The 23,099-nt window shown below is 47.0% G+C and overlaps 2 protein-coding genes across 2 annotated transcripts in view; both read right to left on the minus strand.

Annotated features, from left to right (window-relative positions):
* Positions 1-25: 25 nt before the first annotated feature.
* On the minus strand, positions 26-917 carry LOC136324706 (small ribosomal subunit protein uS14-like). Its single transcript, XM_066257959.1, has one exon. It carries the CDS (start codon positions 198-200, stop codon positions 33-35), a length of 168 nt encoding a protein of 55 aa, XP_066114056.1. The 5' UTR covers positions 201-917; the 3' UTR covers positions 26-32.
* The window catches only part of CCDC65 (coiled-coil domain containing 65), a 23,147-nt gene continuing 732 nt past the window's right edge, over positions 685-23,099 (minus strand). The window contains 12 exon segments of the mRNA XM_066257957.1: positions 685-810; positions 812-894; positions 897-956; positions 1,061-1,220; position 2,141; positions 4,943-5,138; positions 5,330-5,469; positions 5,662-5,741; positions 6,957-7,009; positions 7,012-7,091; positions 7,860-8,029; positions 22,830-22,997. Of these exon segments, the coding sequence (XP_066114054.1) occupies positions 685-810; positions 812-894; positions 897-956; positions 1,061-1,220; position 2,141; positions 4,943-5,138; positions 5,330-5,469; positions 5,662-5,741; positions 6,957-7,009; positions 7,012-7,091; positions 7,860-8,029; positions 22,830-22,997 (1,317 nt within the window).

Genomic DNA, 23,099 nt, shown 5'->3' on the forward strand with positions numbered 1-23,099 from the left:
ATGTCTTGAATGACCCATTCACAGAAGTTCACTTAGTCCAACTTAATGAAGCCTATGTCCTTGGCGTAAGGACCGAAACACTGCCGACACATGCTGAGGCTGTACTTCCAGATCAGACTGCGGTTTGAGCAGATGCGGCAAGAATGAGAACCCTGGCCGAATTTTCTCGGATGGCTCCAGTAGAGCTGTTGGTGACCCATCTTGCTCCCTCTGATGCAATGAGGCAAAAGGCTGAAGCACTTCTGTAAATGGAAATGTGGTGAAGGGGGGCTGGGGTAAAAGCATTTGGGGTTGGATCTTGTCTGGCATGGTGTGGTTAGAGGTTTTGGATCACCTTTTCCCCTGGCCTTCTCTTCCTCCCCTATAAACTTACCCCACGGACCTGTTCTTGAATCTTTCCATCAGGATCTCCAGATCCCGAAGGTATAGGTTTTGGCTCCCAGGGTGCCTGGCTCCCTTCATTGAAAAATAAGCCTCCTGGTAGTTGCCTAGCTATTTTCTCCATTCCCTGGGGCTTCTGTATTCCTGGTGTCCTCAAACTAGACTGCTCTGTCCAATGTGGCAAAAATATAAAGTGCTCATGAACTCTATGGGAATTTTTAATAGAGTCCTCAGGTCTCAAAAATTTCTCTGGAGGTTGATTTTCTCTTGTATCATAGGATGTGGGAGGTCACGTGGGCTGCTTCAATGATGTGAGCAGTTTTTGTCACCTGGCTGGGGTGTAGGCGTGGATGAGGGCTGGGGTAAGTTGCTGTGGTAGTTGACAATAAAGGGTAGGTTGAGCTGGCTCAGCACTTCGTCATTCACTGAGCGAGATGCCATTCAAATGCTGCTTGAGCATCTCCCGCAGCTTCCCATTGATACCTAACGACTGGGCACGTCTGCGTTGCAGCGCAGCTGCTCCAGTTTCACTTTGTGGTACCGTTTCCAGTAATTCTCCATCCCTGTGTAGGCTGCTGTCCCTGGGAGTGATTTAAAGGGAGAAGATGTGTGGTGGGACCCATTAGCAAATACAGCCCAGGGCCCCATCATCCCCAACCCTGAGCCAAGGCCTCCGGGCCTTGGACCTTTCCCTTTGCCAGCTCCTCAGTGAGCTCTTCTGGACCAATTTTCTCTATCTCCTCCTGCTCCTCAGGAGTCAGTGCTGATGAATAAAATGGCAGCACTTCATCTGTTTCAAATTTCCTACATATTTCAGCAAGCTGAAGGATCTTTTCACCCTATTGGAACCAAGAAGGTATTTTTATTAGGAAAGAGGTGGGAGAGGGGGGTAGTGGATTGGTTCCCTCCTTGAACCAGGGAGCTACTCATCCAAGTGGGAGACAAGAGTAATCTATATACTGCTCACAAAAATTAGGGGATATTTCAAAATGTGTATGAAGTGATTAAAAAACATTTATTTATTTATTTATTTATTTATATTTTTCTGAAGCTGGAAATGGGGAGAGACAGTGAGACAGACTCCCGCATGCACCCGGCACGCCCACCAGGGGCGACACTCTGCCCACCAGGGGGTGATGCTCTGCCCCTCTGGGGCGTCACTCTGTTGCGACCAGAGCCACTCTAGCGCCTGGGGCAGAGGCCAAGGAGCCATCCCCAGCGCCCGGGCCATCTTTGCTCCAATGGAGCCTCGGTTGTGGGAGGGGAAGAGAGACAGAGAGGAAGGAGAGGGGGAGGGGTGGAGGAGCAAATGAGCGCTTCTCCTGTGTGCCCTGGCCGGGAATCGAACCCGGGACTTCTGCACGCCAGGCTGACGCTCTACCACTGAGCCAACTGGCCAGGGCTAAAAAACATTTAAATTTTTTTGTGTGTGTATTTTTCTGAAGCTGGAAACGGGGAGAGACAGTCAGACAGACTCCCGCATGCGCCCGACTGGGATTCACCCGGCACGGCCACCAGGGGCGACGCTCTGCCCACCAGGGGCGACGCTCTGCCCACCAGGGGGCTATGCTCTGCCCCTCTGGGGCGTCACTCTGTTGCGACCAGAGCCACTCTAGCGCCTGGGGTAGAGGCCAAGGAGCCATCCCCAGCGCCTGGGCCATCTCTGCTCCAATGGAGCCTTGGCTGCGGGAGGGGAAGAGAGAGACAGAGAGGAAGGAGGGGGTGGGTGGAGAAGCAAATGGGCGCTTCTCCTATGTACCCTGGCCGGGAATTGAACCCGGGTCCCCTGCACGCCAGGCCGACGCTCTACCGCTGAACCAACCGGCCAGGGCCAAAAACATTTAATTTTTTTTTTTTTAATTTTTATTTACTTTTTATTTATTCAATTTTTTAGAGAGGAGAGAGAGAGAGAGAAAGAGAGAGAGAGAGAGGAGAGACAGAGAGAGAGAATGGGGAGGAGCTGGAAGCATCAACTCCCATATGTGCCTTGACCAGGCAAGCCCAGGGTTTCGAACCGGCGACCTCAGCATTTCCAGGTCGACGCTTTATCCACTGCACCACCACAGGTCAGGCTAATTTTTTTTATTAAACAAGAACATCAGAAAAGCAAACAACAAGTCAAAGAAAGTTGTTTGATTATGCAAATAAGATGCAAAACCAACTTTTATTCTTTTTTTTTTTCTTTAGTAGATGGCGAATAGGAAACAGGTTTTTGTGAAGGGAGGGGAGAGGGCTCTTGGAAAAGAGAACTGAGCACAAAAGAGGTCCACAGAGGGACCAGAGAAAAGTCCCGAGAGAGGGGCACCCGCGAGGGTCAGACAGAAGGGAGAAAGAGTTGGGAGTCCGCGGAGAAGGAAAGATTAGGAATAGAGCAGGGGTCTCAAACTCAACTCAGCATGTGGGCCGCAGAGCAAGATCACAGCCGTTTGGCGGGCTGCACTAGGTCTACAAAAGGCAACTGTTATGCAACACTTTTCTCACTGCAGTTGAAAACAAAAAAAAAATCAGTACAACAAGCACAATCGTACATTCAGTTTACTCAGTGTCACAAAACGACCAGAAACTGTAGTTCGCATCACAACTGCTGTTAACTAAGCTAATATCTAGCTAGGGTGCTAGAGAAATGAAAAATACAAGTAGGCCCCTAGGCTTACTTAATTTTATCCAAAATATTTTGAACTTCGTGGATTAGTCTGCGGGCCGCACAAAATTGTTCAGCGGGCCGCGAGTTTGAGACCCCTGGAATAGAGGTTTTAGGGGAGGTTTCTCTGGCCAGAAAAAGGCCTGTGCGGTGGAACAGGCGGCACAGAGATTAAGGACAGGTGCGCAAATAATTAGAGGCCGTGAATGTAAGAGATTTCCAATCAGTTCCCAGCTTTTTTGGCAATAGTTAAATTGATAGGGTGTTAACACCGAAAGTCCCTTCAGGAGGCTAATTGAGTGGGTTCTGTGGCCTGGCCACAGCAGAGAAGAACAGTTTCTTCTTCCTTAGGGAGGGAGATTCCTGTGCCCCAACAGCTGCCCTCAGTTCTCGGAGTGGTCAGACTTGAGCATTAGTGTCCTAAAAACTCGAGGTCCAGCCACGGACGAAAGTGGATGTGCTTGGGGAGCTCTCCACAAGCACACGCTCACTCGGACGGAAAAGAGTTCCCTGATGTAGCTACGGTTTCGGACAGGGAGTCTTGAAAAGAACTGAGAGGAAGGCAGGGGCAGGGGACTTACACTGTGCGCCGAAGTGGGTGAAAGTCGGAGATCCTGGTTCTTTCTCAGAGGGGAGGGGAAAGGAGCGGTCCTTGCGGACTTCTAACTCCTCCCGGGTTTCGGCACCAAAATGTAAGGTATTTTTCCCCGCCGAGAAGGAAGGAAGAGGCTAGAGCCACAAAGTGTGGAATAGCAGACAGCTTTATTGAGTATGGAGTGCGCATCCCGCCCAGCAAGGTTCCCTGGCCCCGAGGAAAGAAAGATGGAGGCTAGGGAAGTTTCCCCAACTTTTATTTCATTGGTGAAAATGCACTATACAAAAGGCTGAAAGTACTGGAGTATCTGCACGTTCCCTGATCCCCCAATCTTTTTTTTTTAATTTTATTTATTTATTTTTTTTTACAGAGACAGAGAGTGAGTCAGAGAGAGGGATAGACAGGGACAGACAGACAGGAACGGAGAGAGATGAGAAGCATCAATCATTAGTTTTTCATTGCACATTGCAACACCTTAGTTGTTCATTGACTGCTTTCTCACATGTGCCTTGACCACGGGCCTTCAGCAGTCCAAGCAACCCCTTGCTGGAGCCAGCGACCTTGGGTCCAAGCTGGTGAGCCTTGCTCAAAGCAGATGAGCCCGCACTCAAGCTGGTGACCTCGGGGTCTCAAATCTTTGTGAGCAGTGTATATACATCTCGCACAAAGTGCTTACCGTGCCCTGGCCGGTTGGCTCAGCGGTAGAGCGTCGGCCTAGCGTGCGGAGGACCCGGGTTCGATTCCCGGCCAGGGCACATAGGAGAAGTGCTCATTTGCTTCTCCACCCCTCCGCCGCACCTTCCTCTCTGTCTCTCTCTTCCCCTCCCGCAGCTGAGGCTCCATTGGAGCAAAGATGGCCCAGGCGCTGGGGATGGCTCTGTGGCCTCTGCCCCAGGCGCTAGAGTGGCTCTGGTCGCAACATGGCGACGCCCAGGATGGGCCGAGCATCGCCCCCTGGTGGGCAGAGCGTCGCCCCATGGTGGGCGTGCCGGGTGGATCCCGGTCAGGCGCATGCGGGAGTCTGTCTGACTGTCTCTCCCTGTTTCCAGCTTCAGAAAAGAAAAAAAAAAAAAAAAAAAAAAAAAGTGCTTACCGTAAGCCAAGCACTATTCCAAGTATTTTATAGTACTATAAAATGCATTCATTATTCTCTTAACTTACAATGTGAGAGGGAGGGGAATAGGAAATAAAAAAGGTATTCCAAGTGTACACTCGGGCAGGAAACAGGAGGAAGCATCCTCCAGCACTGTCAAACCCCTTTCTCTTCGCAGGGAACCAGGTTCCTTGGTTTTGTTTGCACCACCCTCTCCCCTTTGTTACAACACTTACTGACAATCTTTCTCAGGGCTTTGAGGGTGGCATTACTCTCCAGGGTGAGACTGACTAAATTCTTCTGAGCTATCTTCTGGGCCTCAGTCCTTTGGGTCTTAAGTTTTTGTGGTTGTACAAGGGCCAACTCTTTGTCATCATGAATGCGCTGGTTTCATTCTTCACTCTCATGGCTGTGCACCATGAGCTTGTCTTTTAAAATAACTGGAATCCTGGGAGAATAGAACAGATTAGAGGAAACCCTTGACTAGCTGAGGGTCTTCAAAGAGACAGATAAAAGGACTGTCTGAGGACTGAAATCAAAGCATATTATCTTTCCCCAACCAGTGATGAGGTCCAGGGAGGGACGAGGAACAGGATAATGGAGCAGTAAACCCATGAGCATTTCTGGTTGGTTGCACTAACCTGTAGTCTCTGTATTTTTATCATTTGTGCTCCAGTCTCTTTGGAGCTCATTTTGTCCTTTACCTTCAGGGTCTCAAAGGCAATCTTTTGATCCTCTGTGGCATCAGTGTAATTCTTTTTTTTTTTTTAATTATTTTTATTTATTCATTTTAGAGGAGAGAGAGAGAGAAGGAGGGAGGAGCAGGAAGCATCAACTCCTGTATGTGCCTTGACCAGGCAAGCCCAGGGTTTTGAACTGGCGACCTCAGCAGTCCAGGTCGATGCTTTATCCACTGCGCCACCACAGGTCAGGCCATCAGTGTAATTCTTGAATGCATCCTGGAACCTTCTGCACAGATCTTCTACTACATTTCCTTGTTGCAGTCTTAGAAAGTGCTCCTCTTCTAAGTTCTAGGAAGTGGCCCCAAATTAGCCAATGCTTGGAATTATTCTACTAGTGTCCTTTCACTTCCACCAACAACCTCACACTCATGCACTGTTTATAGCATAGTATAGTGCAGGGGTCGCCAATGAAAATGCCTATAAAGACCAGGCAGATGATATAAATAAGTGCTGTGGGCTAGATGGGGCCTGTGGTAAACCAGAGAGGAAATGCTATTTGGCACGGGGAGAGGGGAAGGCACAGCTGCTCAGCTCCGCATGAATGTGTCCATTTGGAAATATTGGCCCAGTGTTAACAGATGTTTAAATTTTTCAAGGAAGCCTGACCTGTGGTAGCGCAGTGGATAAAATGTCAACCTGGAAATGCTAAGGTTGCCAGTTTGAAACCCTGGGCTTGCCTGATCAAGGCACATATGGGAGTTGATGCTTCCTGCTCCTCCCCCCTTCTCTCTCTCCCCTTTCTCTCTCCTCTCTAATATGAATAAATTAAAAAAATATATTTTTAAAGTCTTTTAAATTTTTCAGGGGAGCTGAAAACTTGGATTTTATGTGAATCTCCAAAATTTTAAATGTATGAACCTTATTAAAATTTTTTTACAGCTTGCCTGTGGTGATATAGTACAATAGATTAAGTGTCGACCTGGAACCCTGAGGTTGCCAGTTCGAAACCCCGGGCTTGCCTGGTCAAGACACATATGGGAATTGATGCTTCCTGCTCCTCCCCCCTCCTCTCTCTAAAAATTTATAAATAAAATCTAAAATTTTTTTACAAAACACGACAGGGAAAAATAAGAACAAAGAACCCTACACCGAGACCCAGGTCTGCAGGCTACCTAAAGTTTTGCAACCTCCAAGATGGTGGAAAGCACTTTGGGCCAAGGAGCCAGAGACTGGATTCTCTTCCTGGCTCTGCCACAAACCAGCAGCATGATTTTTGCAGGTCATTTTACTTTTGGGGGACTTCGTTTCTTCATCTACAAATCACAAGGGTGAAATCAGATGATCTCCTTGTTGCTTTTTAACTCTAAAATGCATTTTCTTGATATTTCACAATAATCCTCCCTCCTGACCAATTTTCATAAAAGTACAAAAGGCAGTAGGGTTACCTACAGTGGCAACAGGTATTTTATTGATTATGTTGATTAAAGGGATCTCTTCTAACTACTATCCTTGAGCATTTCTCTCACTCCCCTCCCTGGTCTCCCCATTACTTTCCCTCTGTACCTTGTTTTTGAGATAATCCTATGTGCTCTGGAACACCAGTGTGCTTTCATACAATCTATATGGTTCTGCTCCATGGCCATGAAGAGATCTTGTAGGTAGTGAACCTCTTTTTCATGTTGGTCAATAATTGTCTTCCTATGAGAAAAAAGGTTCTGTCCCTGCTCTGAGGGATAGCATATGGCCCAATAATGACAACTCAAAGCTGTATGTAATAAAACTGTATGAATGGCCCTGGTCTGTTGGCTCAGTGGATAGAGTGTCAGCCTGGCATGTAGATATCCTAGGTTCAATACCCAGTCAGGGCACACATGAGAAGCAACCATCTGCTTCTCTCCACCTCCCTCTCCCTCGACTTCTTCTCCCGCAGCCAGTGGCTCAATTGGTTTGAGCATGACCCCAGATGGAGTTACTGGGCGGATCCCAGTTGGGGCACATGTGGGAGTCTATCTCCCCTTCACTCACTCAAACAAAAAAACTATATGAATGGTACAAACTCTTAGGTACTAAAGGAGAACAGAATGAGGGAGGGCTCTATTCTTTTCACGGCCAAAAATAATGAATAAGATTATTTTATTTTGGTTTTTTAAAAGGTTAATATAGTTATATAATATAAAAATTAAAAAGTGCAAAAGGTTACAGTGAGAACTCTCCTTCCCATCTCTGTCCCCTGATAAATAAGTAGCATTTTGATTGTTGATTGTGGGTGGCAAACAGGAACCTGGCATGGGCAAAGGAAGGCTAAGGCCACAAGCTTAAACCCAAGTTAGTTTAGAAGGAAGTCAGGACCTTTTTGCTGGGGGTAATGTTCATAATCAAGGTGGGATACACCAGGGGGCTGGCCGCCTACTTACAGACAGCTCCTTGACACAGACTCTGTATTTCCTTGAACTCAAACTCTCATACCTTTCTGTCTCAAACTCCTTGGTTAGGATCTCCAGCTCCATGTTGTAATTTTCCTCTAGGGTGTTGAGTTCGCATCTCTGTAGGGTCAGCAGCTGGTCAGTGTTGTGTGAGTGGCTGCAGAGAGCATGAGCATGCCGCTCCTCAGCTTCTGACAGGTCCTTAGCTAAAGACTGGGTAGGAAACAGAGTTACCGTTTCGGTTGGATGGCCTCTGTGTGAGAAAATAAAAAATGTATTCAGCTGGTTAGCTGGATGACATGAGTGGCATTTTCCCCTAGTTCGCTTTTTTTTTTTTTTTAGGTAAGAGGAGGGGAGATAGTGAGTCAGACACCCACATGCTCCCTGACCGGGATCCACCTGGCAACCCCCACCTGGGGCCGAAGCTCAAGTACCGAAATATCCTTAGTGCCCGAGCTGACGTGCTCAGACCAATCAGCTATCCTCAGCACCCAGGGCCACTCTCAAACCAATTGAGCCACTGGCTGAGGGACGGGAAGAGAGAGAGAAGGGGGAGAAGGGGTGGGGGAGAAGCAGATAGTTGCTTATGTGTGCCCTGACTGAAAATCGAACCTAGGATGTCTGCATGCCAGGCCCACGCTCCATCCACTGAGCCACCAGCTATGGCCTTCCCTAGTTCTTAATGCCAGTTCTTTGCCTTAGTTTTCCCACTCTTGAATGTAAAGTGAGAGTGACATCAGAGAACCCAGTGTCCTAAGGACAAGAAACATTTACAATGATGGAGTGACCACTAAAAATTACCAGGGATTCTTGGAGAAATGGCTGTTTTGAGATCAGGGGCATAAAGAAACAAGTTGAACCTAGGGTATCTTGTCAGGGAAGAGAAGGAATCAAGCATTTGTCCTGCCTTTCTTATATAAACTATACCTTTAGGTAAATGATGGGAAGTATCTCTTTATAGAAGTATTTAAGCTAATCAGTAAAAAAGAAGGATACCATGAGAAAAATGAGCATTTTGAAACCCTCAATGAATTAATGGATAATCAATAGCTGCTAACATCACTGAAAGAGACATAATTAGACATTTATATACCTCCTGATGGAAGAATACAACACCTCCAAGGTATTGTATTCTAGATCCAATTACCAAGATGAGGAAGGACAAAGTAACATGTTAAACTACAATACAGAATACTATGCATTTATAAAAAAACAAAATAAGAAGCTCTTTATGAGCTAATATGGAATAATCCCCAGGACATATTGTTCAGTGAAAAAGGTAAGAGGCAGAACAGTATGTAATACTACCATTTGTGTAAAAAAAAATGTGCCTCTTGTGAGGGGCATTGGGTGGCTGGAAGGTACCGGTGGGAAAGAACTTTTCACTTTATAATTTTTTATCTTTTGAATTTTGATTTTTTTTTTTTTTGTATTTTTTCTGAAGCTGGAAACGGGGAGAGACAGTCAGACAGACTCCTGCATGCGCCCGACCGGGATCTACCCGGCACGCCCACCAGGGTCGATGCTCTGCTCACCAGGGGGCGATGCTCTGCCCCTCCAGGGCATCGCTCTGCCGGGACCAGAGCCACTCTAGCGCCTGGGGCAGAGGCCGAGGAGCCATCCCCAGCGCCCGGGCCATCTTTGCTCCAATGGAGCCTTGGCTGCGGGAGGGGAAGAAAGAGACAGAGAGGAAGGAGGGGGTGGGAGTGGAGAAGCAAATGGGCACTTCTCCTATGTTCCCTGGCTGGGAATCGAACCCAGGTCCCCCACACGCCAGGTCAATGCTCTACCGCTGAGCCAACTGGCCAGGGCCAATCTTTTGAATTTTGGACAATGGAAATGTATTACCCATTCAAAAAAAGTAAAATTAAATTAAACAAAAAAAAATTACTGAGTTTCCATATCCAGACATCTGAGTCTACTCACTGTGAACTACCATAACCTTTACACAGAGCTAGTGTTTACCGTATATGTTTACATGGGAAAGGATCTTATGAAACAGTTTCTGACAATGGAAGACTATGCACTTACTCAACAAATGTTGTTGTACCAGCTATGTACCAGCACTATGCTGGATGCTGAGCATTCAGAGATTTAAAAACATACACAGGAGCCCTGGCCAGTTGGCTCAGTGGTAGAGCGTTGGCCCGGTGTGTGGAAGTCCCAGGTTCAATTCCTAGCCAGGGCCCTTAGAAGAAGCACCCGTCTGCTTCTCCACCCTTCCCCCCTCTTCTTCCTCTCTGTCTCTCTCTTCCCCTCCCACAGCCAAGGCTCCATTGGAGCAAACTTAGCCCAGGCACTGAGGACGGCTCCGTGGCCTCTGCCTCAGGCACTAGAATGGCTCTGGCCGCAATGGAGCAACGGCCCAGATGGGCAGAGCATCGCCCCCTCGTGGGCATGCTGGGTGGATCCTGGTCAGGCACATGTGGGGAGTCTGAATGCCTCCCCACTTCTAACTTCAGAAAAATACAAAAAAATAAATAAATAAATAAATAAATAAATAAAAACATACTCGGATGTAGATAAATGCAGTACTTACTACCACCTCCCCCAACCACATCAATATTATAACTAAACTATAGAACAGCCATCATTCAGAACTGCCTGAAATCTGGCTGAATGTAAGTCCTAAAACTAGGGAATTAAAGAAGCCACATCGAGACTGTTAGAAGGGGTGGAGATGTGGAACAGGCTGGTCCCACACCCACGTGTGGTGGATAAAAATTAGGAGATATACCTAGGCTGCAGAAGTCCCTCCTGAGGAGTGAGGGGACCCAGTCCCACACTAGGCCTCTCAGCCCAATGTTACAGTGGTAGGAAGAGAAACCTCCATAAATTCTGGCTATAAAAATTAGCAGAGATTGAGGCTGAGAGAGATGGAGGGCTGCTGGAGTCCCAGGCAGCCCCTCTTAAAGGGTTTGCATAGAGAATTACTCAGATTTATTTGCTCTGAGCTCCAGCACTTGGCAGCAGCTTGAAAAACACCAGAGACATACAGGGAGGAACTGAATTTTCCAGCATCAGGAAGAGAGCTGGGAGGGAGGGGGCAGCTTTCTCCCAGACAGATGTGTAGGTAGAGACCAATGTTCCTTTGATGAGCCCTTACCCTACAGAGCCATAGATGTGCACCACATCAAACTTCTTCAACATGGCCACACTATTTGCCTCATCCTGGTGATTCCTTGAGATGCTACCCAACTCAACCTCCATGCCCATCCAAGCTGTTTCCAGTGGCTTTTCCATACCAATGGGCTGTTTTGGCCTAATGCTTCAGATTTTCCTAAAATCTCTCAGATAAGCAGTATCTGGCCTCACTAAGACCCATATCTCTTCCACCTCCCCCTCCTCCTCTTCTTCTTCTTCCTTCTTCCTTCTTCTCCTCCTTCTTTCTTCTCCTTCTTCTCCTCCTCCTCCTCCTTCTTCTTCTCCTCCTTCTCTTCCTCCTCCTCCTCCTCCTCCTTCTCCTCCTCCTCCTCCTTTTGGCAACAGAGACAGAGAGAGGGACATATGGGGACAGACAGACAGGAAGGGAGAGAGATGACAAGCATCAATTCTTTGTTGCGGCACCTTAGTTGTTCATTGACTGCTTTCTCATATGTGCCTTGACCAGGGGTCTACAGCACAGTGAGTGACCCTTTATGAGAAGCAATCATTGAGAACTGAGAGATCGATAATGAGCTTCCCAGACAAGAAAATGCTACAGGAGTTCATCCCCACCAAAACAGTATTATGTGAAAATTTAAAGGGTTTTCTTTAAGAAGAAGGAAAAAAAAAGATTAAAAAAATGAATAATAAAATGGCAATAAATTCATATCAATCAGCAATTACTTTATTTTTAAATTATTTTTATTTATTCATTTTAGAGAAGAGAGAGAGAGAGAGTTAGAGAGAGAAGGGGGAGAGGAGCAGGAAGCATCAACTCCCATATGTGCCTTGACCCGGCAAGCCCAGGGTTTTGAACTGGCGACCTCAGCATTCCAGGTTGACGCTTGATCCACTGCACCACCTCAGGTCAGGCCAGCAATTACTTTAAATGCAAATGGATTAAGTGCTCCAATCAAAAGATATATGGAGGCTGAATAGAAAACAAAACAAGATCCTTACATATGCTATCTATAAGAGCCTCATTTCAGATCTAAAGACACACACAAAGGAAAAGTAAGGGGATGGAAAAATATAATTCATGAAAATGGATACAAACAAACAAAAGGCTGGGGTAGCAATACTTATATCAGAGAAAGTAGATTTTAAAACAAAGGTTATATAACAAGAGACAAAGAAGGACCTAGCAATTTCACTTCTGTGTATTTATCCAAAGACATCCAAAACACTAAATCGAAAAGACATTTACGATCCATATGTTCACTGCAGCATTGTTTACAATAGCCAAGATACGGAAATGACTTAAGTGTTCATTGATAGATGAATGAATAAGGAAGTAGTGCACATATACAATGGAATATGACTGAGCCATAAAAAAGAATGAAATCTTTTTTTTTTAAATTTTTATTTATTGATTTTTTTTTAGAGAGAGAGGAATGAGAGAGAAAGAGAGAGAGAGAGAGAGAGAAGGGGAAGGAGCAGGAAGCATCAACTCCCATATATGCCTTGACCAGGCAAGCCCAAAGTTTCAAACCGGCAACCTCAGTGTTCCAGGTCGACGCTTTATCCCACTGCGCCACCACAGGTCAGGCAAGAATGAAATCTTGCCATCTGAAACAACATGGATAGACTAGAATGTATTGTGCTGAGTGAAGTAAGTCAGACTGAGGAAAAAAACTGCTATATAATTTCATTTATATGTGGAATCTAAAAAACAAAATAAATGAACAAGCAAAACAGACTCAGATAAGGAGAACATTTTGACAGTTTCCAGATAGGAGAGAGTAGGGTGTAGGGGATGGGTGAGAAAAGGTGAAGGGATTAAAAAGTACAAATTGGAAGTTACAGAATAGTCTCAGGATGTAAAGTACAGCAAAGGAAGCATAGTCAATAATATTGTGCCTGACCAGGCAGTGGTGCAGTGGATAGAATGTCAGTCTGGGATGCTGAGGACCCAGGCTCAAAACCCTGAGGTTGCTGGCTTGAGCGTGGACTCACCACCTTGAACGTGGGGTTGTCGGCTTGAGCCAGGGATCACAGACATGACTCCATGGTTGCTGGCTTACAGCCCAAGGTCACTAGCTTGAGTGAGGGGTCACTGGCTTGGCTGAAGCCCCCCACTATCAAGTCACATATGAGAAAGCAATCAATGAACAACTAAGGTGCCACAACTATGAATTGATGCTTCTCATCTCTTTCCTTTCCTGTCTGTACCTATCTTCCCCCCCCATCTCTCACTCACTAAAATAATAATAATAGTAATAAAAATAATAATAATGTAATAGCTATGTATGGTATCAGATGAGTACCAGATTTATTGGGGTGATCACTTAGTTATATAAAGTCTAATTCACAGGGTTGTGCACCTCAAAATTAATATAACATTGTATGTGAACTGTAATTGAAAAATAAAAAACCATTTAAAGTTAAAAAAATAAATAATGTGCTCTGGCCGGGTGGGTCAGTGGTAGAGTGTTGGTCTGGCATGCAGGAGTCCCGGGTTCAATTTCCAGTCAGGGCACACAGGAGAAGCGCCCATCTGCTTCTCCACCCCTCCCCCTCTCCTTCCTCTCTGCCTCTCTCTTCCCCTCCTGCAGCCAAGGCTTCATTGGAGCAAAGTTGGCCCGGACGCTGAGGATGGCTCTGTGGCCTCTGCCTCAGGCGCTAGAATGGCTCTGGTTGCAACAAAGCAACGCCCCAGATGGGCAGAGCATTGCCCCCTGGTGGGCGTGCCAGGTGGATCCCAGTCGGACACATACAGGAGTCTGTCTGACTGCCTCCCCGTTTCCAATTTCAGAAAAATACAAAAAAATAAAAATAAATAAATAAATAAATAAATAAATAATGTAATTTTAAAAAGGCAGGCAGATAATCTAGTAGTTGTGTAAACAATCATCTGGAGACCATTGGGCATGAATGCTGGAATATAGAAGACTATCACAGTAGCCCATATAGAGATAATAAACAGGTGTCAACTACAGCAGGACAGTGGGGAAAGAGAGCAGGGTATGGTTTTGAAAAATACTTAAGCAGCAGATTTATACAAAACTTAGTAACAGATGTCAGGGATGGAGGCAAAGCCTAGGATGATTGCCAGATTTCTGGGTTGGGTGATTTGGTGAATGGCACTGGCCACCTGAATAGAGAGTACAAGGAAGACCAGACTGTAGAGTATGGGGAACAGAGTGGCTAGGGAAAGGGAAGCCCATGCGTTTAGTGAGGAAAGTACAATAACCAGGAACAGACATCTAGGAATCTTGACTAAAAAAGTTTTGGAATTCAAGAGAAAAATCCAGAAAGGTGTTACAGACCTGGTACTCATCAACATATAAGTGGTATTTAAAGCCAGGCTAATGAGTAAGATGGTATAGACCAGTGGTTTTCAACTGCTGGTCCACGGACTAATGCCAGTCTGCCAGAAATTTTGTGCCAGTATGCAAGGAGTTCACTACCCTGTTGTTGTATGATGATTATAGAGTCTATAATCCCTACACCAGTGGTTTTCAACCTTTTTCATCTCATGGCACACATAAACTATTACTAAAATTCTGTGGCACATCCAAAAATATATTACAATTTTACCAATCTGACAAAAAAATAGGTATAATTTTTTCTTTCTTTTTTTTTTTTTAGAAAGAGAGGAGATAGGTGGGGGGCAGGAACAGGAAGCATCAACTTGTAGTAGTTGTTCCACGTATGTACCTTGACCAGCCAAGTCTGGGGTTTTGAACCTGTGACCTCAGCATTCCATCCAGGTTGACACTCTATCCACTACTTTATCACAGGTCAGGCTGGTATAATTTTGATTCATTCAAACTGGATAGGTATTGTTGTGTTGATTGTTGTCATTTTTTATTTGCTAATCTAAGGGAAAAGAAGTCAGTGCCTCTGACTAGTCAGATATTTTTATTTGTTTGTTTTGTTTGTTTGTTTGTTTTATTTGTTTGTTTATTTTTTAAGCGAGAGACAGACAGTGACAGAGATAGGAGGGGAGAGAGAGATAAGAAGCATCAAGTTGGACCTGGCTGGTTAGCTCAGCGGTAGAGCATCGGCCCGGTGTGTGGAAGTCCTGGGTTTGAGTCCTAGCCAGCCAGGGTACACAGGAGAAGCGCCCATCTGCTTCTCTACCCTTCCCTCTCTTTTTTCTCTGTCTCTCTTCCCCACCTGCAGCCAAGGCTCCACTGGGGCAAAGTTGGCCCTGGGTGCTGAGGATGGCTCCGTGGACTCCTCCTCAGGTGCTAGAATGGCTCCGATTGCAGTGGAGCAACACCCCAGATAGGCTGAGCATCACCCCCTGGCGGGTAAGCCAGTGGATCCCAGTCAGGCACATGCAGGAGTTTGTCTGCCTCACCCCCTCTTCTCACTTTGGAAAAATACAAAAAAAAAAAAAAAGATAAAGAAGCATCAAGTCATAGTTGTGTCACTTTAGTTGTTCATTGATTGCTTCCCATACGTGCCTTTACTGGAGGGCTCCAGCCAAGCCAGTGATCCCTTGCTCAAGCTGGTAATCCTGCACACAAACCAGTGACCTCAGGTTTGGGACCTGGGACCTCAGCATCCCAGGTGGATGCTCTATTCACTGTGTTACCACTGGTCAGGCTCAGATATTGCATATTTTAAAAATTCTTGCGGCACACTGGTTGAAAATTGCTGCCCTAGACACCTAATTAAAAGATGACGGTCAGACTCAAAAACCTGGGAAATGCTAAAGTGATGAAGAGAGGAAGGTAAACTCCCAAAGGACACTGGATATATATATCCCAGAGGCAGGATAAAAGCCAGGAAAGAATAGTGTCATGGAAACTAAAAAGCAGAGCCTGACCAGGCGGTGGCGCAGTGGATAGAGCTTCAGACTGGGATGCAGAGGACCCAGGTTCGAGACCCTGAGGTCTCCAGCTTGAGCTCAGGCTCATCTGGTTTGAGCAAAAAGCCCACTAGCTTGAACCCAAGGTCGCTGGCTCCAGCAAGGGGTTACTCAGTCTGCTGAAGGCCCGCGGTCAAGGCACATATGAGAAAGCAATCAATGAACAACTAAGGTGTTGCAACGTGCAATGAAAAGCTGATGATTGATGCTTCTCATCTCTCTCTGTTCCTGTCTGTCTGTCCCTGTCTATCTCTCTGACTCACTCTCTGTCTCTGTAAAAAATAAATGAATAAAATAAAATAAAATAAAATAAAATAAGGAAACTAAAAAGCAGAAACCGTGGAACTAACCAAAACACGAGGCTAGTGTGTTTTAAAAGGAAAGTTTATTTTATTTTATTTATTTATTTTCTTTCTGAAGCTGGAAACGGGGAGAGACAGTCAGACAGACTCCTGCATGCGCCCGACCGGGATCCACCTGGCACGCCCACCAGGGGGCGACGCTCTGCCCACCAGGGGGCGATGCTCTGCCCCTCCAGGGCATCACTCTGTTGCGACCAGAGCCACTCTAGCGCCTGGGGCAGAGGCCAAGGAGCCATCCCCAGAGCCCGGGCCATCTTTGCTCCAATGGAGCCTTGGCTGCGGGAGGGGAAGAGAGAGACAGTGAGGAAGGAGAGGGGGAGGGGTGGAGAAGCAGATGGGCGCTTCTCTTGTGTGCCCTGGCCGGGAATCGAACCCGGGACCTCTGCACGCCAGGCCGACGCTCTACCACTGAGCAAACCGGCCAGGGCCAGGAAAGTTTATTTTAAAAGCGCTTGGGTGCACCCTGGCCAGTTGGCTCAGTGGTAGAGCGTCAGCCTGGCATGCAGGAGTCCCAGGTTCGATTCCCAGCCAGGGCACACAGGAGAGGCGCCCATCTGCTTCTCCACCCTTCTCCTTCTCCTTCCTCTCTGTCTCTCTCTTCCCCTCCTGCAGCCAAGACTCCATTGGAGCAAAGTTGGCTTGGGCACTGAGGATGGCTCTATGGCCTCTGCCTCAGGCGCTAGAATGGCTCTGGTTGCAACAGAGCAATGCTCCAGATGGGCAGAGCATCACTCCCTGGTGGGCATGCCGGGTGGATCCCGGACGGGCGCATGTGGGAGTTTGTCTGACTGTCTCCCCGTTTCCAACTTCAGAAAAAAAAAAATCACTTGGGTGCAAGGTGCAAGCGGGCTGAGACCATCAAAAGGGTTTCAGCCCTGAGCTGCGGAAGGGAGCAGATAGCTATAGGGATTCAGGCATTTGCTGGCATGGGGTTGCCTGCACTTGGACATACTTAGATTAGCATATCAGGATTTGTTGCCTTGGTTATGGACTCTTTTTCCCAACCCTCAGGCCTCTCATGATCCCTTGTCTCAAGGACATTTCTCAGAAACTTCCCAGGGCTGGGAGGGGGGGTTGTTTAAGGGAAGGGGGAGGTTGGGCCAGGGAAATGTTTACTGAAGAAGTTGCCTTGCCTGACCAGGCGGTGGCGCAGTGGATATAGCGTCAGACTGGGATGCTGAGAACCCAGGTTCGAGACCCCAAGGTCGCCAGCTTGAGCACGGGCTCATCTGGTTTGAGCAAAAGCTCACCAGCTTGGACCCAAGGTCGCTGGCTCAAGCTGGGGGCTACTCGGTCTGCTGAAGGCCCGTGGTCAAGACACATATCAAGCAGTCAATGAACAACTAAGGTGTCGCAACACGCAACGAAAAACTAATGATTGATGCTTCTCATCTTTCCGTTCTTGTCAGTCTGTCCCTGTCTATCCCTCACTCTGACTCGCTGTCTCTGTAAAAAATAAATAAATAAATAAATAAATAAATAAATAAATAAATAAATAAAGTTGCCTTAGTGGAAGTTGTGTGAGGGGAATCTGAGTTTGAAAGAAGCCAATTTAACCCTAACCGAAACCAAAGTGTAGTTTCAAGAAAAGCATGACCAAGAGTGTCAGTGTCATACAGAAGGGAGGTTGGATGAAGATTAAATGATGAAAAGATCTATGATTTGGACCGGTGGTTTTTACAAGAGCAGTTTCCTAGAGAAGGGTAGAAATCAATGTTGCAGGATGTAAGATAAATGAGAAGTGAAGATAGCAGGTGAAAATCACTAACGTTTGCACGTTTAACATGTGTAGTTAGGGTTATTCAGGAATGACCTATTAGTTGTTTAATATTAGCAGTATGTAATTTACCTAAGGCAAGGACTGTGATCATCAGCTGCAAAACTGGCTCAAGGGTGAGTCTGACCACTGATCAGCATCTCTAAATTAATACTTCTGGTTCTCTTCTCAGCAAGTAATTAATAATTCCCAATAAGGATTGAAAAAGTCACTTAATAATTCATACAGGATCCTATTAACCAATGTCACCCTATTAAATGTAATTTTAAAAAGAGCCATATGGCCCTGGCCGGTTGGCTCAGCAGTAGAGTGTCAGCACTGTGTGTGGAAGTCCAGGGTTCGATTCCCAGCCAGGGTACACAGGAGAAGCACCTATCTGCTTCTCCACCCTTCCACCTCTCCTTTCTCTCTATCTCTCTCTTCCCCTCCTGCAGCCAAGGCTCCATTGCAGCAAAGTTGGCCTGGGTGCTGAGGATGGCTCCATGCCCTCCACCGCAGGCACTAGAACGGCTTCAGTTGTAACAGAGCATCGCCCCCTAGTGGGCATGCCAAGTAGATCCCGGTTGGGCACAGGGGAAGTCTGTCTCTCTGCCTGCCCGCTTTTCACTTTAGAAAAAATACAAAAAAATAAAATAAAATAAAATAAATAAAAAATAAAAAAGAGCCATATGGCCTGACTAGGCAGTGGTGTAGTGGATAGAGCATCAGACTAGGATGCGGAGAACCCAGGTTCAAAACTCTGAGGTCGCTGGCTTGAGCACAGGTTCATCCAGCTTGAGCAAGGGGTCACTGGCTTGAGTGTGAGATCATAGATATGACCCCATGGTTGCTGGCTTGAGTAAGGGGTCACTTGCCCTGCTGTAGCCCCCCTGGGTCAAGCCACATATGAGAATGCAATCACTGAACAACTAAGGAGCTGCAATGAAGAATTGATGCTTCTCATTTCTCTTGCTTCCTGTCTGTCTGCCCCTATCTGTACCTCTCTCTACTCTGTCTCTGTAAAAAAAACAAAAAACAGCCTGGCCAGACAGTGGTGCAGTGGAGGGAGCATCGGACTGGGATGCAGAGGACCCAGGTTCAAGACCCTGAGGTCGCTGGCTTGAGCGCGGGCTCATCTGGTTTGAGCAAAAAAAGACCCACCAGCTTGAACCCAAGGTCGCTGGCTCCAGCGGGGGGTTGCTTGGTCTGCTGAAAGCCCTCGGTCGGGGCACGCATGAGAAAGCAAAAGATGAACAACTAAGGTGTTGCAATGCGCAATGAAAAACTAATGATTGATGCTTCTCGTCTCTCTCCGTTCCTGTCTGTCCCTGCCTGTCCCTCTCTCTGACTCACTCTCTTTCTCTGTAAAAAATTAATTAAAAAAAACAACAACCATATTGTGTACCTGCTTGGGAGAGGAATTCTAAAGTATAATGGTTTTTCAAATTTAGGGTTTTTACCATGTATCACTTGAAGCTGCCTAAAGTCTACTGAATTTTTTCCTCCAGAGGGTAGGCTGTGAAGGAAAGAAGTGTGTTTTCTAGAGGGGCTATGCCAGGTTGAAAATGTCTATTTTTCTGTTATTGTGGAGTTTTTTGCTTTGTTTTAAAAATATAAAAGCCTATGGAGACTAGACCGTGGTGGCACAATGGATATAACCTCAACCTGGAACTCTGAGGTCACCAGTTCAAACCCTCGGCTTTCCTGACCAGAAGGTGGCACAGTGGATAGAGTGTTAGACTGAGAAGCAGAGGGCCCAGGTTCAAAACCCTGAGGTTGCCAGCTTGAGCACGGGGTTGCTGGCTTGAGTGTGAGATCATAGACATGACCCCATGGTCACTGGCTTGAGCCCAAAGGTCACTGGCTTGAGCAAGGGGTCACTCGCTCTGCTGCAGTCCCCCACATCAAGGCACATATAAGAAAGCAATCAACAAACAACTAGGAGACTAAAGAACCACAAGGAAGAAGAATTGATGCTTCTCATCTCTCTCCTTCCTGTCTGTCTGTCTCTATCTATCCCTCTTTGTCTCTCTCTGTCTCTGTTAACAAAAAACAACAACAACAACAAAAAAAAATTCTGGGTTTGCCCAGTCAAGGCACATACAAGAATTCAAGCAATGAACAACTTAAGTAAAGCAACTATGAGTTGATACTTCTCACTCCCCATCCCTCTCTCTCTCCTCTCTATAAAATCAATGAATAAAATCTTTTTAAAAAAGAAACGCCTGGCCTGACCTGTGGTGGCGCAGCGGATAAAGCGTCGACCTGGAACACTGAGGTCGCCGGTTCGAAACCCCGGGCTTGCCTGGTCAAGGCACATATAGGAGTTGATGCTTCCTGCTCCTCCCCCTTTCTCTCTCTCTCCTCTCTATAATGAATAAATAAAATCTTTAAAAAAAAAAAAAAAAAAAAAAAGAAACGCCTAAGGAAAAGGAGTCAGTAAACAGAGGTTAAAAATAGAATAAAAGGCCCTGGCTGGTTGGTTCAGTGGTAGAGCGTTGGCCCAGCATGTAGATGCCCTGGGTTCAATTACCAGTCAGGGCATACAGGAGAAGTGCCCATCTGCTTCTATACCCCTCCCCCTTTCACTCCTCTCTCTCTCCCTCTCTCTCTCTCTGTGTCTCCCCCACACACACCTCCTGCAGAAATGGTTCAATTGGAGCGAGTTGGCACCAGGTGTTGATGATGGCCTCCACCTCAGGTTCTAAGAACTCAGTTGCTGGCAACAGAGCAGTGCCCGAGATGGGCAGTGCATTGCCCCCTAGTGGGTTTGTGGGTGGATCCCTGTTGGGCACATGTGGGAGTCTCTGTCTCTGTAAAAAATTAATTAATTAAAAAAAAACAACAATCTTTTATTCCTTAGCATAAAAGATGGTATGGTCCTGGCCGGTTGGCTCACTGGTAGAGTGTTGGCCTGGCGTGCAGGAGTCCCGGGTTCGATTCCTGGCCAGGACACACAGGAGAGGCGCCCATCTGCTTCTCCACCCCTCCCCTTCTCCTTCCTCTCTGTCTCTCTCTTCCTCTCCTGCAGCCAAGGCTCCATTGGAGCAAAGTTGGCCTGGGCGCTGAGGATGGGTCTGTGGCCTCTGCCTCAGGCGCTAGAATGGCTCTGGTTGCAACAGCGGTACCCCAGATGGGCAGAGCATCGCCCCCTGGTGGGCATGCTGGGTGGATCCTGGTAGGGCACATGGTCAGACAGAGTCTGTCTGACTGCCTCTCTGTTTCCAACTTCAGAAAAATACAAAAAAAATAAATAAAAAAAACCAAAAAAATATAAAAATAAGATGGTATGGATGCCAAGAACCTCCCAAGAGCCTTAAGTATGGCTGATTGAATTACTGAGAGAGCCAGCACCGCTCTTACCCAAGGAGATCTCAACCTTATCCAGGGCCACTGAAGTTGAATCAAAAAGGCCAAACATAACTTGGTTGAATAAAGTACTGGCGTTGGAATCAAGGAACTCGTGCTCTAGTTCCAGTTCTCCCACTGACTAACTGTGACCCTGGGCAAGCTATTTCCTCCCTCTGAAACTGCAATGAAGATGTAGGACTAAGTTCAAGTCTTTGGGTGATGTCTATCAGGCCTCACAACTCTAATATTGTGTAGTACTGGTATTAGATGACTAAAAAGAATGACTCCTCTAAGTGAAGGACAGGGATGACCACCCAATATTCTATTTTTCATTTCAGTGAAAACTGTTATTACCAATAGCCTGGCTTCATCACAGCCTGCTTCTCGTGAGGGCTTTAAGATTGAATAATTAGCCCTGGCCGGTTGGCTTAGCGGTAGAGCGTTGGCCTGGCGTGCGGGGGACTTGGGTTCAATTCCCGGCCAGGGAACATAGGAGAAGCGCCCATTTGCTTCTCCACCCCCCCCCTCCTTCCTCTCTGTCTCTCTCTTTCCCTCCCACAGCCAAGGCTCCATTGGAGCAAAGATGGCCCGGGCACTGGGGATGGCTCCTTGGCCTCTGCCCCAGGCGCTAGAGTGGCTCTGGTCGCGGCAGAGCGACGCCCCGGAGGGGCAGAGCATCACCCCCTGGTGGGCAGAGCGTCACCCCTGGTGGGCGAGCCGGGTGGATTCCGGTCAGGCGCATGCGGGAGTCTGTCTGACTGTCTCTCCCCATTTCCAGCTTCAGAAAAATACAAAAAAAAAAAAAAAAAAGATTGAATAATTAGCCTGACCAGGCAGTGGTGAAGCGGATAGAGTGTGGGTCTGGGATGCTGAGGACCCAGGTTCAAAACCCAAGGTCACTGGCTTGAGCACAGGCTCATCTGGCTTGAGCAAGGGGTCACTGGCTCAGCTGGAGTCCCCCCAGTCAAGGCATATATGACAAAGCAATCAATGAACAAAAAAAGTGGCACAACTACGAGTTGATGCTTCTCGTGTCTATCCCCCTTTCTTCTCTCTCTATTTCACTAAAAAAAATTTCTTTTTGAGTAACTAATTAATTTTCTAGGCCCCTTCTATTAAGAGAAGAGATCAGCCCTGGCCGGTTGGCTCAGCGGTAGAGCGTTGGCCTGGCGTGCGGGGGACCTGGGTTCGATTCCCGGCCAGGGCACATAGGAGAAGCGCCCATTTGCTTCTCCACCTCCCCTCCTTCCTCTCTGTCTCTCTCTTCCCCTCCCGCAGCCAAGGCTCCATTGGAGCAAAGATGGCCCGGGCGCTGGGGATGGCTCCTTGCCTCTGCCCCAGGCGCTAGAGTGGCTCTGGTCGCAGTAAAGCGATGCCCCGGAGGGGCAGAGCATCGCCCCCTGGTGGGCAGAGCGTCGCCCCCTGGTGGGCCTGCCGGGTGGATCCCGGTCGGGCGCATGCGGGAGTCTGACTATCTCTTCCCGTTTCTAGCTTCAGAAAAATACAAAAAAAAAAAAAAAAAAAAAAGAGAAGAGATCAAGGCAACCATATCAGGTGTTTCCTTGGGAGAACACCTACCTTGATGACACTGTCCCTGCAGTCCAACACTCGTTTAAAAGTTTGGCTGAGGATCTCAATGTCCTTTTGAAGCTCTCTGGTCTTGACTTCTCGAAGAATGGTTCTCCATTGTGTGTTCATCTTAGCAAGATTCAGAGCGCTATTGTGCTCCTCCTTGGCCAGCTGGTCCTGTGTGAAGGAATAAATACACCTGCAGGACGTCAGGGCCACAAGCCCTGATACAGTACAACAAACAACATCACACTTAGTTTGTCAACTGACTCCTTTACC

This window comes from Saccopteryx bilineata, chromosome 2 (assembly GCF_036850765.1).
Source record: "Saccopteryx bilineata isolate mSacBil1 chromosome 2, mSacBil1_pri_phased_curated, whole genome shotgun sequence".
Lineage (NCBI taxonomy): Eukaryota > Metazoa > Chordata > Mammalia > Chiroptera > Emballonuridae > Saccopteryx > Saccopteryx bilineata.

What these genes read in the sequence shown, in the direction of transcription:
- LOC136324706 (XM_066257959.1), bottom strand. Translation starts at nt 200, where the DNA reads ATGGGTCACCAACAGCTCTACTGGAGCCATCCGAGAAAATTCGGCCAG.